General features: G+C 42.0%; 2 protein-coding genes across 4 annotated transcripts; both read left to right on the top strand.

Annotated features, from left to right (window-relative positions):
• Positions 1-1,508: 1,508 nt before the first annotated feature.
• On the top strand, positions 1,509-4,232 carry si:dkey-86e18.1 (uncharacterized protein LOC557342 homolog). 2 transcript variants are annotated; one of them, XM_041278247.1, is made up of 5 exons: positions 1,509-1,693; positions 1,986-2,026; positions 2,317-2,391; positions 2,770-2,965; positions 3,459-4,232. In XM_041278247.1, exons 1-5 carry the CDS (start codon positions 1,627-1,629, stop codon positions 3,920-3,922), a joined length of 843 nt encoding a protein of 280 aa, XP_041134181.1. In that variant the 5' UTR covers positions 1,509-1,626; the 3' UTR covers positions 3,923-4,232. The 2 variants fall into 2 exon arrangements, with proteins under 2 accessions (XP_041134181.1, XP_041134180.1); XM_041278246.1 differs by having other exon boundaries at positions 1,517-1,693; positions 2,767-2,965.
• A 449-nt stretch (positions 4,233-4,681) lies between these two features.
• On the top strand, positions 4,682-17,289 carry LOC121331084 (histone H2A deubiquitinase MYSM1-like). 2 transcript variants are annotated; one of them, XM_041278244.1, is made up of 20 exons: positions 4,682-4,851; positions 5,702-5,780; positions 6,501-6,571; positions 6,965-7,039; positions 7,452-7,521; positions 7,933-8,031; positions 8,341-8,893; positions 9,194-9,413; positions 10,018-10,148; positions 10,399-10,502; positions 10,605-10,682; positions 11,019-11,107; positions 13,114-13,168; positions 13,253-13,303; positions 13,559-13,633; positions 14,016-14,204; positions 14,467-14,599; positions 15,442-15,547; positions 16,485-16,542; positions 16,906-17,289. In XM_041278244.1, exons 1-20 carry the CDS (start codon positions 4,766-4,768, stop codon positions 17,083-17,085), a joined length of 2,502 nt encoding a protein of 833 aa, XP_041134178.1. In that variant the 5' UTR covers positions 4,682-4,765; the 3' UTR covers positions 17,086-17,289. The 2 variants fall into 2 exon arrangements, with proteins under 2 accessions (XP_041134178.1, XP_041134179.1); XM_041278245.1 differs by having other exon boundaries at positions 4,748-4,851; positions 5,736-5,780.
• The last annotated feature ends 1,229 nt before the right edge of the window (positions 17,290-18,518 follow it).

Below are 18,518 nucleotides of genomic sequence, written 5' to 3'. Positions count from 1 at the left end.
AAGGCTGATTCAAAAGTGTACTTTTGTATTTACTGGCAAGAGATTGTTATATTGCTATATTTTCTTAGCATTCCTGTTCAGTCATATACAATACTAATACATATCTATGACCTTCATACACCTAGTGTACGTGGTCTCTCTCAGATTGTATTGCTAGTTATCTGGTAAACAGCAAACTTACACTCGACTGGTTGTCTCTGTCACACACAATGTTTTCTATCATATTTTAAATTCAAAATATATGTTTTAATTGATGTTGTTTGTAAAATATGTCAAAGCAACTTTAATGTAGCACTGCTGCAGTCTAGAAAATAGAAGATCAATAATAATAATAATAATAATAATAATAATAATAATAATAATAATAATAATAATAATAATAATAATAACAGTAAGAAGGTGTTAGAAATTATATCACACACATGAGCAACGAGCAGGTGGGAATGCAATGAAGTGTCTCCTATTTGGTATACTGTATTTCTCATATACTGATACATATTTATTTATCCTGAAATGTACTGAACCATATTCATAAAATCTCCACAAACAACTACAGTGCTACCTCTTTTGTTATCTACCTGATTCAGACACATCAATAAACAGTGACGTACTCAAAAGTGTATTAGTGAAGGGCCTTATGCAGGGTCATACAGCACTTTGAGTGGGGAAATATCCAGAGAGCTCTGTGCTGTACATTGCATTAGAACTCTTTCAATTAGCCTCCTTTAAAGATGTAAAGAACAAAATAACGGCCTGGCCCTAAGGAACAGCTTGGTGACTATCATCATTAATGCATTTTTTTCATTGTTTTTTAAAACAGCATTGCTGTCCAGAAAATATGCATGATATATTACACAAGCCTGATTATTGAGAATACAAAAAATATATGCCATCAGTCAGCTTGGGACTGATTAGATATGATTTGGGACCTGTGGAGGCGGTTACTGTTCAATCAGTATCTCTATGGATCCTGTTGTACGAAGCGAGTCAACAGAAACGTAATGTATGCCTGTTGATTACCCAATCAAATTTGATAGCTCTCGGGAGAATGGCTGCTGATACACTATACTGCAGTATCAAATATAGCACCGGATTCAAACGCTTCCATCGGAATCGGGGTACAATTAATCAAGACAAGGCACACGGACCATTAAACAGCAGCTCTCTGGTTCACCTGCTAAAACAAGCGACCTCTCAGGTATAGTGTAGAGAGCGCACTGTGGTCGAGATGTAAAGGAATTACGCACGAAGTACACGTCAATAAGCGTGCCGTTGAGTTAAGGACCCCGGAATTGTAAGGAACACCCCAGGCAACATTGTAACACATAGTTGAAGTCCATATTGATTTGCGTCCCAATATCATGTACAGAAACCCAGTGGAATATTCTGTGCTAAATTAAGGACCACACAATGGTTTTAACTGTAGACAACAATTGTAACAATGTCGCGTGTGACTCAATTGTACAGTATTATGTTTTAGCTGGTTGCAAAACCTGTGTATCTGTTTCCTATCTAGGCAGATTACGCGCCTCAACAAACCCAAGCCATGTGATACTACACACTGGCTTCCTAGAATATTTCCGTGAATCGGTCATGTGACCAACTGGTTTCCAGTCGTAGGTGAACATGGCTCGGAACCACGAGAAGCAGCTGGGCAGGTTGAACCGGGTTTGGCTGCAGAGGGAGAGAGAAGGTGAGTTGGTATAGCTGTGATCTTTAAAGGAGTTACGTATGTCTGTCGTACGAATACCGCTGTTGCAAAATTTACTTAAACAAATGAATAAAACAGGAAAGCAATGCTGTAATGCAACAAAAACAACACCGTCCAGTATCTGTTCATTTCGCACGTACCCGTTTGTATTTCACTAAATTCAGCTTTCCAAATAAATAAATACATAAATACCGTAAAAATGTGCATATTTAAAATACACTGTGATCCAAAAGAAGTGTCTGTAGGAGCTGAGTCTTTTCTTTTTATCCTGCAGAGGGACGCCTGAAAGATGTACACCAAAACAGACCCAAATTGGTGAGAGAGAGCGAGCGAGCGAGCGATCATATTTTAATATCTCTGTGATGTAAGAGCTATGACTCAGTGTTGGTGGCTCAGCGGCATTTACTAGAGGAACACTGTAAATATAGATTTAACTACTGCAAGACCCTAGTAGTATTTTTTGGCGTAAAAATACAACCGGTATGTAAATGTAAAGTTTTTACAATCCATAAGCACCGTACATGATGCATTCTAATAGCAAGCTTGTTTTGCTGGTATGTTGTCCATATACAAATTATTATTTTTTCATTTTTTTTTTCATCTAGTCTTCTCTAAATTCAGCAGCAGATGTGAAGAGGTGGATTCCAAGCATCAAGAATGAGATTGAATATTACTTACAGGTATGTGTTTGTTTGCTTGGTTATTTCTTTTAGTAAAGCAGTCCCATACATCATGAAACCAACTGTATGGTAAATTATTTAAACAATTGATTCTCTATGTTATTTTCCAGGTGTAAAATGTATTTAACTAAAGAGGTACAGATTGAGATCATTTTGATGTGTGGTGCAGATAGTCAGTGAGGTTTGAACAGCCTAATTGCTGTAATGTGTGAGATTGCCTGTGGTGCTTGACTGATGGGACACTGTAGATAAGCAGCTTGTTTGAAAGTGTAGGGCTGGGTGAAGTGTTCCCTGTGCAGTTCTAGTGTCTAGTGGGTATGGTTGTGGCTCCACACTGGCTCAGAGTCGCTTGACTGAACTGTCTTGGTCTTCCAGCAGTCCCAGCTGCCCCACTATCCTGAGAGGAAGATTGCAGAGTTCCAGCAGCACATTGAGGACCTGAGAAGGGAGTATCAGGGTCACATCCGGAAACTCAGAACTTTAGAGCCCTCTAACAAGGAACACCCATGGAAACTGCGAGGATACACAAGGAAGAGACAGGCACCTGTCGGTGCACAGTCTGAGAGCCAAGCAGGTAACATGGCAGTAATGTCACGTCCCTGCTGGCACCACCCAACAGCAACTGAGCTTAGTATTTCACACAGTGTAGATCTCGCACTCAGAATATCATTGACAATGCATTCAAAATGTTTAAGCCACAACAGGTTCTATATAAACAGATTATATACTTTAACACCAGCTTTGTGTCTGTGTTTTATTTAGATGTAATGACTTTCAATATGTTTTAGATGTGTATGAAGGCAATCTCTACTCCCAAGTTGAGAGTGTATGTTCTCTTGCACTGTTTGTAGGACAACTTGATTAGAAGCAGCTAGCGAACACTTATAAACACTTTTAAATAACACCCATGATGGTCTAAACATTGATTAAAAAACAATTTGTGATGCTGAAGTTCTGATTGATTGAGTTTCACCGATCTGACCATTTAGTTATGTACTATCACAACATACAGTAAAATGTAATGAGTTAAGACAGTGGATGTCATTTGCTCTCTCTTCTTCTGTCAGACCCTGGCTCTGTGAAGAAGCTGTGCACCCCAGTGCTGTCCATGCCTGTACACCAAGGCAGGGATGAGTCAGATTCTGATGAAGAACAGGAGAGTAACTGGAAAGTAGACCCTCTGAGTTCAGATCGTTCTGCTCCTGTCTACAACTGCCCCTCTGTTGACTGTGAAGTCCAGGACCGGCCGCTTTCCTTTAATCCTCGAAAGATTCCCCTGAAATTTACTGGCCATGCAGTGTCTGGCTGTGAAGCAGGGAATCACGATGATACTGACAAGTTAACACAAATTCTGCTTTCAGGGCTTCCTAACCTTCACAATAACCCCTCAGTAAACCCCGGCCGGACTGCAGCGGCTTGGATCAGCGGGGAAGCAGGGGCTGCTGAAATAAGTGAGGCCCAGGAACCTTCAGGAGCAACCAGAGATCTCCTTGGCTTGGGCTGTTACTCCTCATCTGAGGAGGAGATGTAACCAGATAATAAGAATTTGTGAACTAGAGGAGGCTATTCGGCCCGTCAGTGTTTGTCTGGGTTCCAGCAGCTGTTTGATCTCAAAACTTTGTCATGGTGTGTTTTAGGGGACTCTGATGAGTCAGCATCAAAAAGACAGTTCGGTAACCCATTCCACACCCTCACCGTGACTCTCCTACCTTCTGTCCTAAGTCTGTCTACACTTAATTTCCAACAGTGTGCTGTGCTCCTGGTTTCTGTGCTGTATTGGCTATGATTAACTTTGTGAACTATTTTAAAGATTTTAAAGACTTCAGCAAGTCTCCACTAAATCACGTGTAAAGCGGATTCTTTTGTTCATTTATATTTCAAAACTTAATATTTAATAAACCATTTGCGATGCCATCTTCGTATTTTTATAACAAAATAAAAATAAGCTAATGCAGCGTGCACAGAAGGAGCAGCAGCAGCAGCAGCAGCAGGGCTGGTAGGTGAGTTTAGTGGGAGATCCCGGGTTCGCGCCCCCCTCCGCCTGTGTGTGGATTGCCTCGCCCTGTGTGATGCGCCTGCCTGTGGGAACTGAGATCGCTACAATATTTCGGGTGTGACCGCTTCACCAACCCACGACGTACCAGAAAAAAAAAAAAAAAAAAGTTTTGTGTTAAATGGCCTGTAAAACGCATACACTCCTCTTTTTAAAACAATGTTCAGATTAATGATGTTATGTCTAGCAACATTGCTTTAGTAATAAAAAAACAACAATTGAAATCACCGAGGTCATGGGGTTAGTCTTCCGATCCAGTAGGTGGCGCTTCAATAAGCGAAGCGCGCCTGTCTGCAGTCACTCGAGCGCCTCTTGTCATTTATGCATTGCCGCTGGTACAGTGGCAAGATGGCTGCAGAAGAGGTAGATGTTGATATAGAGGGTGATGAATCTGAATTGAATTTGAGGTGAGGAACGTTTTGATTAGCACTCAGGGCAGAGCGAAGACATGCCTGCACGATTCATATGCAGACGCGCTCTTGTAATTTTGAATATGCAGCAGATATAGTGCTGAGTGTTTTCTTCCTGGAGTACCTACCTGTCACATTCAAGTACACGCGATGCACGACACAAAGTGAAAACAGGTGCCCGTTACTTGGAACAATACAAGTGTGTTGTATGCTTTAAACCATCTGGACACAGAGGGTAGCATCAATAAACTTTGATCGTAGGACTCTTGGCAAGATTATCAGTGAAGCTTGCAATCCATTCACTAGGGTTTGCTGTGATCTGCTTGACAGCAGTGCAACATCAAGCTGACGATATATATATATATATTATATATATTATATATCTATTATATATATATAATATATATAATATATATATAAATTTAATTTACGACTGCTGGCCTAATGAGAAAGGGAAATGGGTTGTTATGTTAGAAATATGTGTTTGCGGAGCGTTTTACCGCAGCAGTAGAAATGCGCTTTGTAGGAGGGTAAGTGACGTGCCGATAAGAAAGTGCCACAATGGGGTCACAATTTTGCTAACCGGAAAATCACTATAATATTTTACAAACAGCAGAAACAGATTGGTTTGAATAGGATAGGTTACTGTACATCTGAGTCACAGTTTGCCAGTGAAGCAGGATTTGGATAAACTGCATTGGATATAGACTTGCATTGATGCCTTTTTAAAAGCTTACCCAACATGAAATGTACTCTGTTTTAGCTTCTAGTCGAATTATTATTATTATTATTATTATTATTATTATTATTATTATTATTATTATTATTATTATTGTTGTTTTTGAAGTGACATTAATGGTGGAACCTCCGGATTCCTGCAGGATCACTATTTACAGACAGCATGGAGATCAAGCCCTGGTGTAATAGTAAGTGTGACCGAGCATCTCAGTATTCTGCTGTTAAAAAAGTTCCTTTATGAAGTTCTTCTGTGTAGGGTGTGGGTATTACTCTGAGCTTCTCTTGTGTGAGGGTGTGGGTATTACTCTGAGCTTCTCTTGTGTGAGGGTGTGGGTATTACTCTGAGCTTCTCTTGTGTGAGGGTGTGGGTATTACTCTGAGCTTCTCTTGTGTGAGGGTGTGGGTATTACTCTGAGCTTCTCTTGTGTGAGGGTGTGGGTATTACTCTGAGCTTCTCTTGTGTGAGGGTGTGGGTATTACTCTGAGCTTCTCTTGTGTGAGGGTGTGGGTATTACTCTGAGCTTCTCTTGTGTGAGGGTGTGGGTATTACTCTGAGCTTCTCTTGTGTGAGGGTGTGGGTATTACTCTGAGCTTCTCTTGTGTCTAGGGTGTGGGTATTACTCTGAGCTTCTCTTGTGTCTAGGGTGTGGGTATTACTCTGAGCTTCTCTTGTGTCTAGGGTGTGGGTATTACTCTGAGCTTCTCTTGTGTCTAGGGTGTGGGTATTACTCTGAGCTTCTCTTGTGTCTAGGGTGTGGGTATTACTCTGAGCTTCTCTTGTGTCTAGGGTGTGAGTATTACTCTGAGCCTCCTGTGGCCAGGTTGCCAGTTTTCTAGCCTTAGATACATGTTTGGTTTTCTATTTAGTCTAAGCATTGTTCTCCACTGCGTGTTCCCCTCTCCTGTAGCCCTGGATGTTAGATAGCTCCATCAGTGATGAGAACCGGGTGGTCATTGAGAATATGCTGCTTGAAGAAGAGTATCCTTTTTCCAAGGGCTGTTTCTGGCATCCCCACAGTTTGTAGACAGCCCTTGAGAGCAAAAGAGGGTCAGGAAAGTGTCAAGTTGGTTAGACTTTAATGGGAAGACCAAGATTTGTTTTGCTTGCTGATGGCTGTATGTTAATATAGAACTTTTCCAGTGAAAGAAGTGTTACATTTTCATGGAATGCCCACAGAAGTGCCATTCTTCAGTGGTATCATCACATTTTATTCCCACTTTATTTATCTAGTTATCTTCTGGTTAGTTTAGGACTGGTGTGGCAATGCACTGCACATGATCTATGAAAGTAATGCTTTATATTGAAATGCTCTCGCAACCTCCTCCAATCTTCAGCATAATACTGTTGTTGAATTTCTTAACAAGTTCATAGATATTATCTAACAGGTAAGGAGCTGCCCCAGAACTTATGGACCAGTGATAAGCAAGGAACTGAAAAAGAAAAGAGGCGAGTAGTTTACTTTAATGATATTCTGCTACAGAATATTCTGCTACGGGCATGACGGGTCTACAGGTTTTACAGAATACCTAACAGCAGTAGCACATTACACTGTATTAATTAGTTTGCATGATTGCATTAAATGTTTAGTCAATCAATGCCAGTTTCATGCAAGATCAAAAAAGTTGTTTTAAATGATCAAATCTCAACAGAGGAGCAAATCTCAAAAGTATCTATTCCATAGTGTATGTGTGTGAGTGAGTGAAGATCTGCAATAGGAATATTAAATCGTGTAATTGGATCTAGTAAGAGGTACTATTTCAGTGTATGCTTTGTATTGCTGTTGAGAGTTGAGCAATTAATACACAAAGTGAATACTGAATACCTCAGGATTTTGTCTAACAATCTCTGTGCTGTACAGGTCAGTGAAATCGTCCACCTTCCCGATTCGCTGGACACAAGAGGAAAAGGACATTTTTGAAAAAGGACTGGTAAACACATTTTGTACTAGTGTCAGAGATTGACCAGGTAACCTAAAACTGCAATAACAAAGACTCATTTCAGATTTGGTATTCTCACTAAAGTGCTGATAGAGATTGAATTTACAGATTGCAATCTGTGATTATGAGGATTCTTTGTTTGTGTGTGCACTAGAACAGTAACAGTGCACTAATGTTACACTGTGATGTGCATTACAGTACAGTGGTCCTAAAGGGCTACTTGTATGATGCGTTTTAAGATCAAATGATCACAAATTAACTGAGATACACACTTGTCCTTCGTTCAACAACTACAATGAGCTGTGTTGTGTTTTTGTATCACAACACACGCGATACACACATCTGTACGATATAACATGTAAAGAAAGCATCGCAGTGAATCTAATCCTCCATGCTCTTTAGGCTCAGTTTGGCCGGAGGTGGACTAAGATTGCCAAGCTGATCGGTAGCCGCTCTGTTCTGCAGGTGAAGGGCTATGCTAGGCAGTACTTTAAAACCAAGGTGAGTGCTCCAGCCCTTTGCTCTTTAAACACTGTTCCACTGAAACAAAAACAAAGTCACACAGACATTTCTTCTAGTTAAAGCTTTACCAGGTATAAAGCCATTGCATTACAGGGTACTTCCCAAAGTGTTTTCAGTGTATGTCGTCAACAAGAGGGTCAATTAACCACTCCCTGCTGGTTCAATAGAATAGCAGTATTTAGAGCTGCCACTAGACAATTCAAATAGAGCCTTATAGTTATACCATAATTGAAGTGTCACCTGTATGGTGTCGGGCTGATCTGCTCTATGTGTTTGCATTCTCTGCAGGCTAAGACAGACAACCCCTCTAAAGACAGAAGCAGCCAAGAGATCCCCGGTGTCTCTTCCGGTGATGGGTCAGGAAGCGAGTCTCGCCCCGCTTCGTTCTGTGAAGCTCAGGCTGACACCCACCTCAACACAGTGAGGATCGAGAGGCTGTCGGACGACGAAGACGTTGATATCACCGACGATGCTGATGGAGATGCACGCCTTCAGCTCTCTGATGTGGATGGAGACACCCCGGAGGAGGGAAGTGCACACACTGCGAGCTGTGTGGAAGCAGAGACGGTCCAGCCTAGCTCCATGACAGTACCCCCCTCTGCTGTGGAGCATGAAACCGCCTCTGCTTGTTATGAAGTTTCTGGTTTAGCCCCAACAGCAGCTTGCGAAGGACAAACAGCTCTGTCAGGAGAACTCGACTCTGGCCCCAGTCCTGACTGCATATCCAGAAAGGAAGGTGCTGATCCACTGGAATTGAGCCCTGTGAAGCCTGATGAAGAAAACAAGGGAGACGGAGTCGTTGTGCAGTCACTACCTGGGCATGAATTGAGCGAGGGGACCGGTACTGCACAGTGTTGTTTAACCCTTCTGTTACGCTGAGAATTTTGATACACCTGTCATATTATCAAAACCTAATGTCAGTGCAAGGAAATACCCAATATGTCAGAATTATGTATGTTCATCCCAAGTTAGAGAATGTTTGGGTGAAAGAATGTATTTCCATCCTTGCAACTACCTGTATAATTGGGATCAAACTTGGTACATTCTATACCACAAATCCTGGAGGTTGCTGTCAGACCTTACTGTGGCCTGCTAACGCATGATCCCTAGTTAATGATTTCTTCTACCTGTATGGTTTCAGCTCAGTCAGAGCAGGTTCCAGGTGCTGATTATGAGGGCCCTGAGGAGGAGGAGGAGGAGGAGGAAGAAGAGATGCTAAAACCACCCGAAGAGGAAGTAGAAATGGACAAATTTGCCATCACTGAAGAGGAGAAACAAGCCATCTCGGAGTTCTTCGAGGGGAGATCATCTAAAACACCAGAGCGCTACCTCAAAATCAGGAACTACATCCTGGACCAGTGGTGAGACGTGGGATTGCTTACTGACTGACATCTAGGTCAGACCTGATATAGCTGTGCAGAATTGTAATTCCACACCTTTCTAAGCTTCAGCATTCACAGTTCTGTGTTGTGTTTTACGTTGTGTTGTTCTTGTATCATTCAATCACTGAAATGAAACTCGTATGTTTCTGTATTTGTACCTGCGATTATTGCATGGCTACTTAGAATAAATGGAGTAAATGTGTTCATGTGTGTAGTTGTTTATATAACTTTATAGTATAATCATAATTAGTGCAGCATGATTGTAACTGTAATTGCAATTTTAGCAAACCATTCTGCTGCTGTTGTAATTTTAATTGACCCCAGGTCTGATATGGATACACGTTTTGGAAGCTCAGCTCTTAAAGCTGTAGGCGATAAAGTGGTCATTGGTTTATAGAAATTAAAAAATACTTCTATAGGGGAAAGCATAGCTAGATACTAGAACCTGCATACTTTATACTGGTTATTGTAAATGTAGAGTCTGCACACTCATGACCCCTGGTTGTAAACATTGGAAATGCACCCTATTGTGTTGTGTCATCATCTCCATAACTGCCATTACTAATAAGGATTTGTGTGACAGGGAGAAGTGCAAACCGAAGTACCTGAATAAAACCTCAGTCAGGCCTGGTTTGAGGAACTGCGGAGATGTTAACTGCATCGGGAGGATCCACACATACCTGGAGCTGATAGGAGCGATAAACTTTGGCTGTGGTAAGAGGAGGAGATGTGCGAGGAATGCACGTCACGCTGGGTCAGACCTGGTGTGACATTAGTGTATTGTTGCTTTAATGTATCGTTACACCCCTAATTAACCCCTCCTGACCCAGGATAGCTCAGCAAAGGGAGGTATTTATGTATTTGTTACCATGTGCAGATTACTGTATTGCCAGCTGGGCTAATAGCTCAGTATTGTGTGCTTTATGTAGCCTGTTATTAACCTACTCTATATTAACTTTATCAGAACAGGCAATCTATAACAGACCTAGACTGGTGGATAAAACACGCTTTAAAGAAGGAAAGGACACAATGGAAGCTTACCAGCTGGCTCAGAGACTGCAGTCAATGGTAAGAGTCACCGGAACTGGGTGTTATAAAAACAGAAAAGATCACAAGTATGATGAAGATTCGGACAAATGTATTTTTCAATTTTTGTTTGTTTTTTGGAAGCGCACCAGAAAGCGCCGCGTTCGGGACGTGTGGGGTAACTGGCGCGACGCCAGAGATCTAGAAGGACAAACCTACGAGGTATTTGAATTGTCTGTGGTAGGAGATCTGTTTGTAAAGTTTGCTAGTATGCATGAACTATAATCAGTCTTTTTATTTCTAGCACGATTAACAAATCATTCTTTAGTTCTTTAATGCTAAGGGCACTGCATTACCAGCTGTTATTTTTATCACAGTTATGGTTTTTTTTGTTACTTTTTAAAAGGCGCCATTAGGATAGCAGCACCCTGATTCAGATTTCTCACCATAGTGTGTCGGTCCAGATCATCATTGCTCGCCAGTCGTTCAGTTTATTGCATGTGTGCGTATTGTTCTTCAGCCGGGTTACTGTGTACTGTTCTCTGCTCTGTCTGTTAGCACCTTACTGCCGAGGAGCTGGCCAAGAGAAGAGAAGAGGACAAGAAAAGACTTCCAAAGCCACCGAAGGTCCCGCGCCAGACCAAAAAGTAAGAGCCTTTCTGTCCTGTTTATGTTTAAACAGACTCCAGAATCTCCCAGCATGCCCCTAAGGCTGGAAAAAACACTACATTGGGAACATTCCTATGAACAGCCTGTGAATGGTTGACAGTGTTCAGTAATAATCATTGTTACACTTGCAGCCATTTTGACTTAAATAATTTGGACTGTAGTTCAAAAGCACCAGCAGCGAGTGTGTGTCAGAGACAGACTGCTTCTCGAGTGTGTGTCAGCAGAGGAAGACTGCTTCTCGAGTGTGTGTCAGCAGAGGAAGACTGCTTCTCGAGTGTGTGTCAGCAGAGGCAGACTGCTTCTCGAGTGTGTTTCAGACAGAGGCAGACTGCTTCTCGAGTGTGTGTCAGCAGAGGCAGACTGCTTCTCGAGTGTGTGTCAGCAGAGGCAGACTGCTTCTCGAGTGTGTGTCAGCAGAGGAAGACTGCTTCTCGAGTGTGTTTCAGGCAGAGGAAGACTGCTTCTCGAGTATGTGTCAGCAGAGGAAGACTGCTTCTTGAGTGTGTGTCAGCAGAGGCAGACTGCTTCTCGAGCGTGTGCCAGACAGAGGCAGACTGCTTCTCGAGCGTGTGCCAGACAGAGGCAGACTGCTTCTCGAGTGTGTGTCAGACAGAGGCAGACTGCTTCTCGAGTGTGTGTCAGACAGAGGCAGACTGCTTCTCGAGTGTGTGTCAGCAGAGGCAGACTGCTTCTCGAGCGTGTGCCAGACAGAGGCAGACTGCTTCTCGAGTGTGTGTCAGCAGAGGCTGACTGCTTCTCGAGTGTGTTTCAGACAGAGGCAGACTGCTTCTCGAGTGTGTGTCAGCAGAGGAAGACTGCTTCTCGAGTGTGTGTCAGCAGAGGAAGACTGCTTCTCGAGTGTGTGTCAGCAGAGGCAGACTGCTTCTCGAGTGTGTGTCAGCAGAGGAAGACTGCTTCTCGAGTGTGTGTCAGCAGAGGAAGACTGCTTCTCGAGTGTGTGTCAGCAGAGGCAGACTGCTTCTCGAGTGTGTTTCAGACAGAGGCAGACTGCTTCTCGAGTGTGTGTCAGCAGAGGCAGACTGCTTCTCGAGTGTGTGTCAGCAGAGGCAGACTGCTTCTCGAGTGTGTGTCAGCAGAGGAGACTGCTTCTCGAGTGTGTTTCAGGCAGAGGAAGACTGCTTCTCGAGTGTGTGTCAGCAGAGGAAGACTGCTTCTCGAGTGTGTGTCAGCAGAGGCAGACTGCTTCTCGAGTGTGTGTCAGCAGAGGCAGACTGCTTCTCGAGTGTGTGTCAGCAGAGGCAGACTGCTTCTCGAGTGTGTGTCAGCAGAGGCAGACTGCTTCTCGAGTGTGTGTCAGACAGAGGCAGACTGCTTCTCGAGTGTGTGTCAGCAGAGGCAGACTGCTTCTCGAGTGTGTGTCAGCAGAGGCAGACTGCTTCTCGAGTGTGTGTCAGCAGAGGCTGACTGCTTCTCGAGTGTGTGTCAGACAGAGGCAGACTGCTTCTCGAGTGTGTGTCAGCAGAGGCTGACTGCTTCTCGAGTGTGTGTCAGCAGAGGCTGACTGCTTCTCGAGTGTGTGTCAGACAGAGGCAGACTGCTTCTCGAGTGTGTGTCAGACAGAGGCAGACTGCTTCTCGAGCGTGTGCCAGACAGAGGCAGACTGCTTCTCGAGTGTGTGTCAGCAGAGGCTGACTGCTTCTCGAGTGTGTTTCAGACAGAGGCAGACTGCTTCTCGAGTGTGTGTCAGCAGAGGCTGACTGCTTCTCGAGTGTGTGTCAGCAGAGGCTGACTGCTTCTCGAGTGTGTGCCAGACAGAGGCAGACTGCTTCTCGAGTGTGTGTCAGACAGAGGCAGACTGCTTCTCGAGTGTGTGTGCCTCTTATAATGTATCTTATTGCAGTTTGTACTATTCCAGTCTTCAGTGTTTCATTTAGCTGTGATTTATGTGTACATCAGTATGGTCTGTGTAATGCAGTGCTGGGTTCACCATGGGGCCCTGATCTTTTATCCTCTTCTTCTTCAGTTCATTTGACCCTTTCCAGCTGATCCCGTGCCAGGCCTTTGGAGACGAGAAACAGGTATGATTGATTTCATGAGCAAGACTACAGTCTGCTTACTTCTCTCCCCCATTGGTTTGACCTTTCTTTTATTTTGTTTTTCAGGAACCATTCCAAGTGCGGGTGTCCGGAGAAGCCCTTGTTGTAATGGATATGGTGAGTGAAGCTGTGCAGTTTTATGAAGTGTCTGCACTGGCACAGGCATCAGGCCTGCCTCTCTAAGACAGGGTATTGAAGCTAATAAAGGAGCTAGTTTGACCTGCTTGCAGATCTCCAAGATCAGACTTGAAGAGGTTGTTCTGAAAATGCATTTACAGTGTAATAGAAATGAGCTGCTGAGTTTTGAGATTTGTTTTGCTTTTCTTTTTGACAATGCGGTGCAGGCGTGTTATTCTCAGTTTGCTTGTTTAGCATGCACATGTGTCCATGGCAGAGGTGATCGGCCTGTTGGGAGGAGGATATTCAGAAGGTGAGAGAGTCTTGGAGGTAAGCAGATGGGTGTTCTTAGATCAAAATGTTTGTCTACCTACTAATTGAATTGAAGTGAATACATTTCAGTAATCTTCAAAGTGGACCAGTCATTAGGGTTGGACCAGAATGAAATATTCATTATTGATTTGTTGGCTAAAAAAGTAATCACGATTATCTTTAATGATGTTTCAACTCATCATTAATTTTATGGACAAATGGGTTGTCTACAGGAAAAGAGAGGAACAAATCACTAGCTAGCTGTGGCACTGATCCTTTTAACTTGTAGATGATAACTTTCAGTACAGTAATCAAGATTAAAGACATTACTGATCACATCACGACTGCTATATGTTGCCCCAACCCTCCTGTACATCTGAACAGTGTCCCTCGTTTGCAGATCTGCGTGGCGGAGCCCTGCAACAGCCTGAGCACTGGGCTGCAGTGTGAGATGGATCCAGTGTCCCAGACCCAGGCTTCTGAGGCCCTGGCTAGGAGGGGGTACAGTGTGGTGGGGTGGTACCACTCCCACCCTGCCTTCGACCCCAATCCTTCACTACGAGATATCGACACCCAAGCAAAGTTTCAAGTCTGTCAAAATAAATGCCTTCAGTCATGTAACTGATATCTTTAAAAAATATATATTTTGTAGTCTACAAACGTGTGATTGGAAGAATTAACACAAAGCTTACTTTTAGAAAACAAAATAATAAAAGGTGTACTATATATTGTATTGTATTTTAAATAATTGTAAAAATGATATGAAATAAGTGGTTTTTAAATGTTTGAGTAAAGAATGCATGGATCACATTTGACGATAGTAAATTTGTCTTGCGTTGTTTCTGTTCTAGAGTTATTTTTCTCGAGGAGGTGCTCAGTTCATTGGAATGATCGTCAGTCCGTACAATCCCACAAACGCCTCTCCGCATTCTCAGGTCACCTGCCTCATTGTCAGCGAGGAGCTCGGCTCAGCTGGAGTTCATGGTAACTTTACAAACGGGTATATACATTCTACAGGCAGCTGAGACTGTTTGCATACGGGATACACATTCCAGTCAAGTAAAGCAGGTATTCAGAATACCGCATGTGCAGAATACTGGAAACATAGCCGAAACACACTAGGAATTCTGACAGGTAAAGGTAGTTATTGAACTAAAGACTTGTTGGGAGTACCATTCAACAAGAAAGGGAAAGTATTCTTTGAAACGTCAAATCAGAGCTAGTAAATATTGCACTGTTGTGTATTTTTCTTACAGACCAAGCTATTCTGGCTTCTAAACTGGCCACTTTAAGCTCTGTCCACTATTTTGTAGTGTATGTTTACCTGATCAATTTAAACTGATACACTGGGCCCTGTCCTCTATGTGACATTGCCTAGCAACAGCACACTATCGCTGAGAACTCTGAAGCACAAGGTTATTTTAATGTCTTATAAGAGCCTGAGCACACACGCACACAGTTTAACCTGCCAGTCAAAGAACACACTTAACACACAGCATTCATGCATCTCTCGCACTGGGACCATGTCAGAGGCACAGTACTGTTTAGAAAACTATTTCAAATGGGAATAAAATATTTTCTATTAACATTTTAAATATTTACTAGTATGTGTACGACTGTTCTCTTTGTTGTAAAATCTTTTTTAGGCTGATGCTGAGTTTAGAAGCCCCTTTGAGACTAAACTGAAAGGGTTAGCTTAGACTGTAAGGAAAAGTAAAAGTGACGATTTAAAGGTATTTGTGGTCACGCGTGTGGGATCAAAGCAAACTTGAGTCTCTTGTGTTTTATTAACATATTCGTTCTTTTTTATTGTTATCATAACACAGGTCTTCCATTTAAGTTTGACATACAGCAGTCCCCAGAGGAACCTCAGTGGCCCCTTGTTTTGAAGAAGGCAGAGTGGATAATTGAGAAATACAGGCTGTCTCGTGGGTGAGTGACGATCTGTCACTGTGCACTGAACAGGCAGCCGTTTCTTAATCGTGACTCTGTTTGAGGCCAAGGTCATGTAAAACTGCACATCGTTGGGTAAACACTGAAGCGTACACTTAACCCTTTGCTGTCCTATGTCGGACCTTGTCTGACATAACAATTTTCCCTTTCCAAAAAGATGTAAAGCACAGGTCTCTAGCATTTTTTCTCCGGAAAAAGCAGAGAAAACCTTTCAATGGCCGAATGAAGCCGAAAAAAGAAAAAGGGCGTATCTGATAGACCCGTGCACCACAGAGATAACACGGACATAAACAAAGGAGGTAGCTGCTTCTGCATCCAGCGCTCAACGAATATCACAAACATTTGCAGCTTTTTGAGATGCTATAGTAATAAAATAACAGCTTGGATCGCATTATTGAGGAGTTTGGTGATAAAATGAGTGATCAGGAGAGGATTTATCAGTATGCATGTCTATAAAGAGGTATGTGAAAAATACAGCAAACAAGGGGTGGGGCTTGGCTAGAGATACAGTACTGATTGTCCTTTTGTGATTCAATGCCTTTTAAACCTGTTTTATTCTAAAAAAAAATTACTTTCAACAGCACCTGTGAAAATAAATTGGATCTGACGTGCCTGACAAGCGATGAATAAATGGACCGCTAAGGGTTAAAAAACAAAGACAATTGCAACATTTCCTGCAATGTGGAAGATGCTTTTGTCCCAAGAGAGGGAGGGATGTATTTATGTTCAAGTAATTAGTTGTGTTGTGCTGCTATTATGTAGTATGTATGTAATAATAATATTAACAGTAGCTAGTACAGATGTACTGTACTAAACAAACTGACATGATACTTGTACAGTATATGTTCTCCTGGTAAAATAACCATATTTTGCAGTGTGTCCACCTGATGACAAGATATATATTTTATTTTTACAGCAGCGTGCCAATGGACCGAATTTTCCGCAGAGATTCCAACCTTTCCTGTTTAGAAAAAGTAAGTACATAACAGGTTCTAAAGAAAGGAACTACATAGAGAAGAAACTTTAGAGGTTTACTAATCCAGAGAAAGGCATGGTAATTGCAGTGTGAGTGATGAGGGCCATACACACAAAACTTGGACTGTTTTAAACAGTGTGTATAAAATCTTCATTGGGTTAGCAATGCTTTTAAACACAGACCATAAATGTCTCACCTTGTAGTACAATTATTAAAAAGGGCTGCTTGTTTTTTGTTTTTTTCCCCCAGAGCAAATGTTTAGGTTTATTCTCTTAGCAATAATGATTAGCATGCTCTTCTTCTTGCACACCACAATTCACTTAAATCCCATTAGTGCTCATCAATCATATCCTTTGAACAGATGCTGGCGTCGATGAGGAACTCCCTGGAAAGCCTCTGCAACGCCACAGCCACCGAGGGATTCTTAGCCCAGATTGAAACCCTGTTCCTGGACACGTTTGCTGCTGAAAATAGGAACAGTGCTGTACTCTCTGCAGAAGAACCTGCAACCATATGTCCTTTTGAACAGACATCTGGCTAGTTTCAGGGATGTACTGTATTGTTATGTTTGTCTGTTTGGAGATTTCAATCCTCAATGTTTACTAGCTGTGTTTATTTACACTGCAAGTTGCAGTGTTACCCAGTAGGAAGATACTGATTTCTTTCCTGTATTTTGTATATAAAGTTTGATTATATATCCAAAGTAGACTGTTGTAAGTACACTAATAAAACATTTTAAAGTGTGTATTACTGCATTGGTCTCTTGTTACAGTGTCATTTTCAGAGATGGCTGTTAATTTACACGGTTGTATTGATATGAACCTGCAGGGATGTAAGCTGCTGTATAGCCGTCCAAGCCATTCCAGGCTTCACTTTGAGCTTAGACACATGATCGTGTGACCTCTAAGACATGGAGTGTCTCCAACTGCTATGGAATGGTAAAGGTATTTCCATCCTCAAAGTGTCAGAGGACTGAAAAACAAGCAGTCCTTAACAGGCTTAAAGACCATGACACTGCCATCTAGTGAAAGCTGAGGGAAATACATTTCACTCCTATCAACTCTACTACAGAATAGGGTTTACTCACAAAGGTAATAAACTTAACCATGTACAGTACAATAAGCACCTATGAGTTTAATATGCCTGGAGTAATCCCCTCATCTGGTAACAAAAACAAGTATCTGTCAACATTTTTATGTTTCATAATATACAGCTGTATAATACTGAAGTGGAAAACTACTTCCCAATAGATCTAATAGATGACTGCACATCCTGCATTGCAGGGCATGGATGCTCATCTCTATATAGGCTCACAATACCACTCAATTTAATTGCATTTGTTTTCTACAGGTATTGACTGCATGTGTGGTAGTGGTTCCTTTGTGCATTTTAAATAACTTAATTTCCATTATACCTGCTTTACCTAACCAATAACCCCTATACCAACTGCCAATATTATTATTATAATTTAGTTATTTGGCAGATGCCTTTAGTCAAGGTGACACAGGTGTTACAGGGCAGTTAAATGGCACATAAGGACTTTTTAAATTTTATTACACGTTCCCATGTGTTGCTACAACTGTTTACGTAAAGTGTGTGTTTTCATTTATTTTTTTCCATTTTGGGAAATGTAGTTCTGAGAGGTCCATGCAGGTACATGGGAAGCCATCTTGAGGCAGGGAATACAATTTTAAAAAAGTTTTAAAAAGTAGTCAAAATGTAAAAAAAAATTAAAATAAAATTCAAATACACACGTTACGTAAACAGTTGTAGCAACACATGGGAACATGTAACACAATACAATAAAAAGGTCCTTATGTACCCTTTAAGGGCTACAATGCAAAACCAATACTGTAGCCAAGAAGTGTAGAATATATACTGTACTTACTGTAGACTTTCCCTTTAACAATTTGCTTGAAAAGCACAGGTTTAAATGTAAATTTATCAAAGCGGAAAACTAAGAAAAACCCTCTC

Source organism: Polyodon spathula, chromosome 18 (assembly GCF_017654505.1).
Source record: "Polyodon spathula isolate WHYD16114869_AA chromosome 18, ASM1765450v1, whole genome shotgun sequence".
Classification (NCBI taxonomy): domain Eukaryota; kingdom Metazoa; phylum Chordata; class Actinopteri; order Acipenseriformes; family Polyodontidae; genus Polyodon; species Polyodon spathula.
Note: the sequence above shows the minus strand (reverse complement) of the source record. Positions and strands in the feature narration are given on the sequence as shown.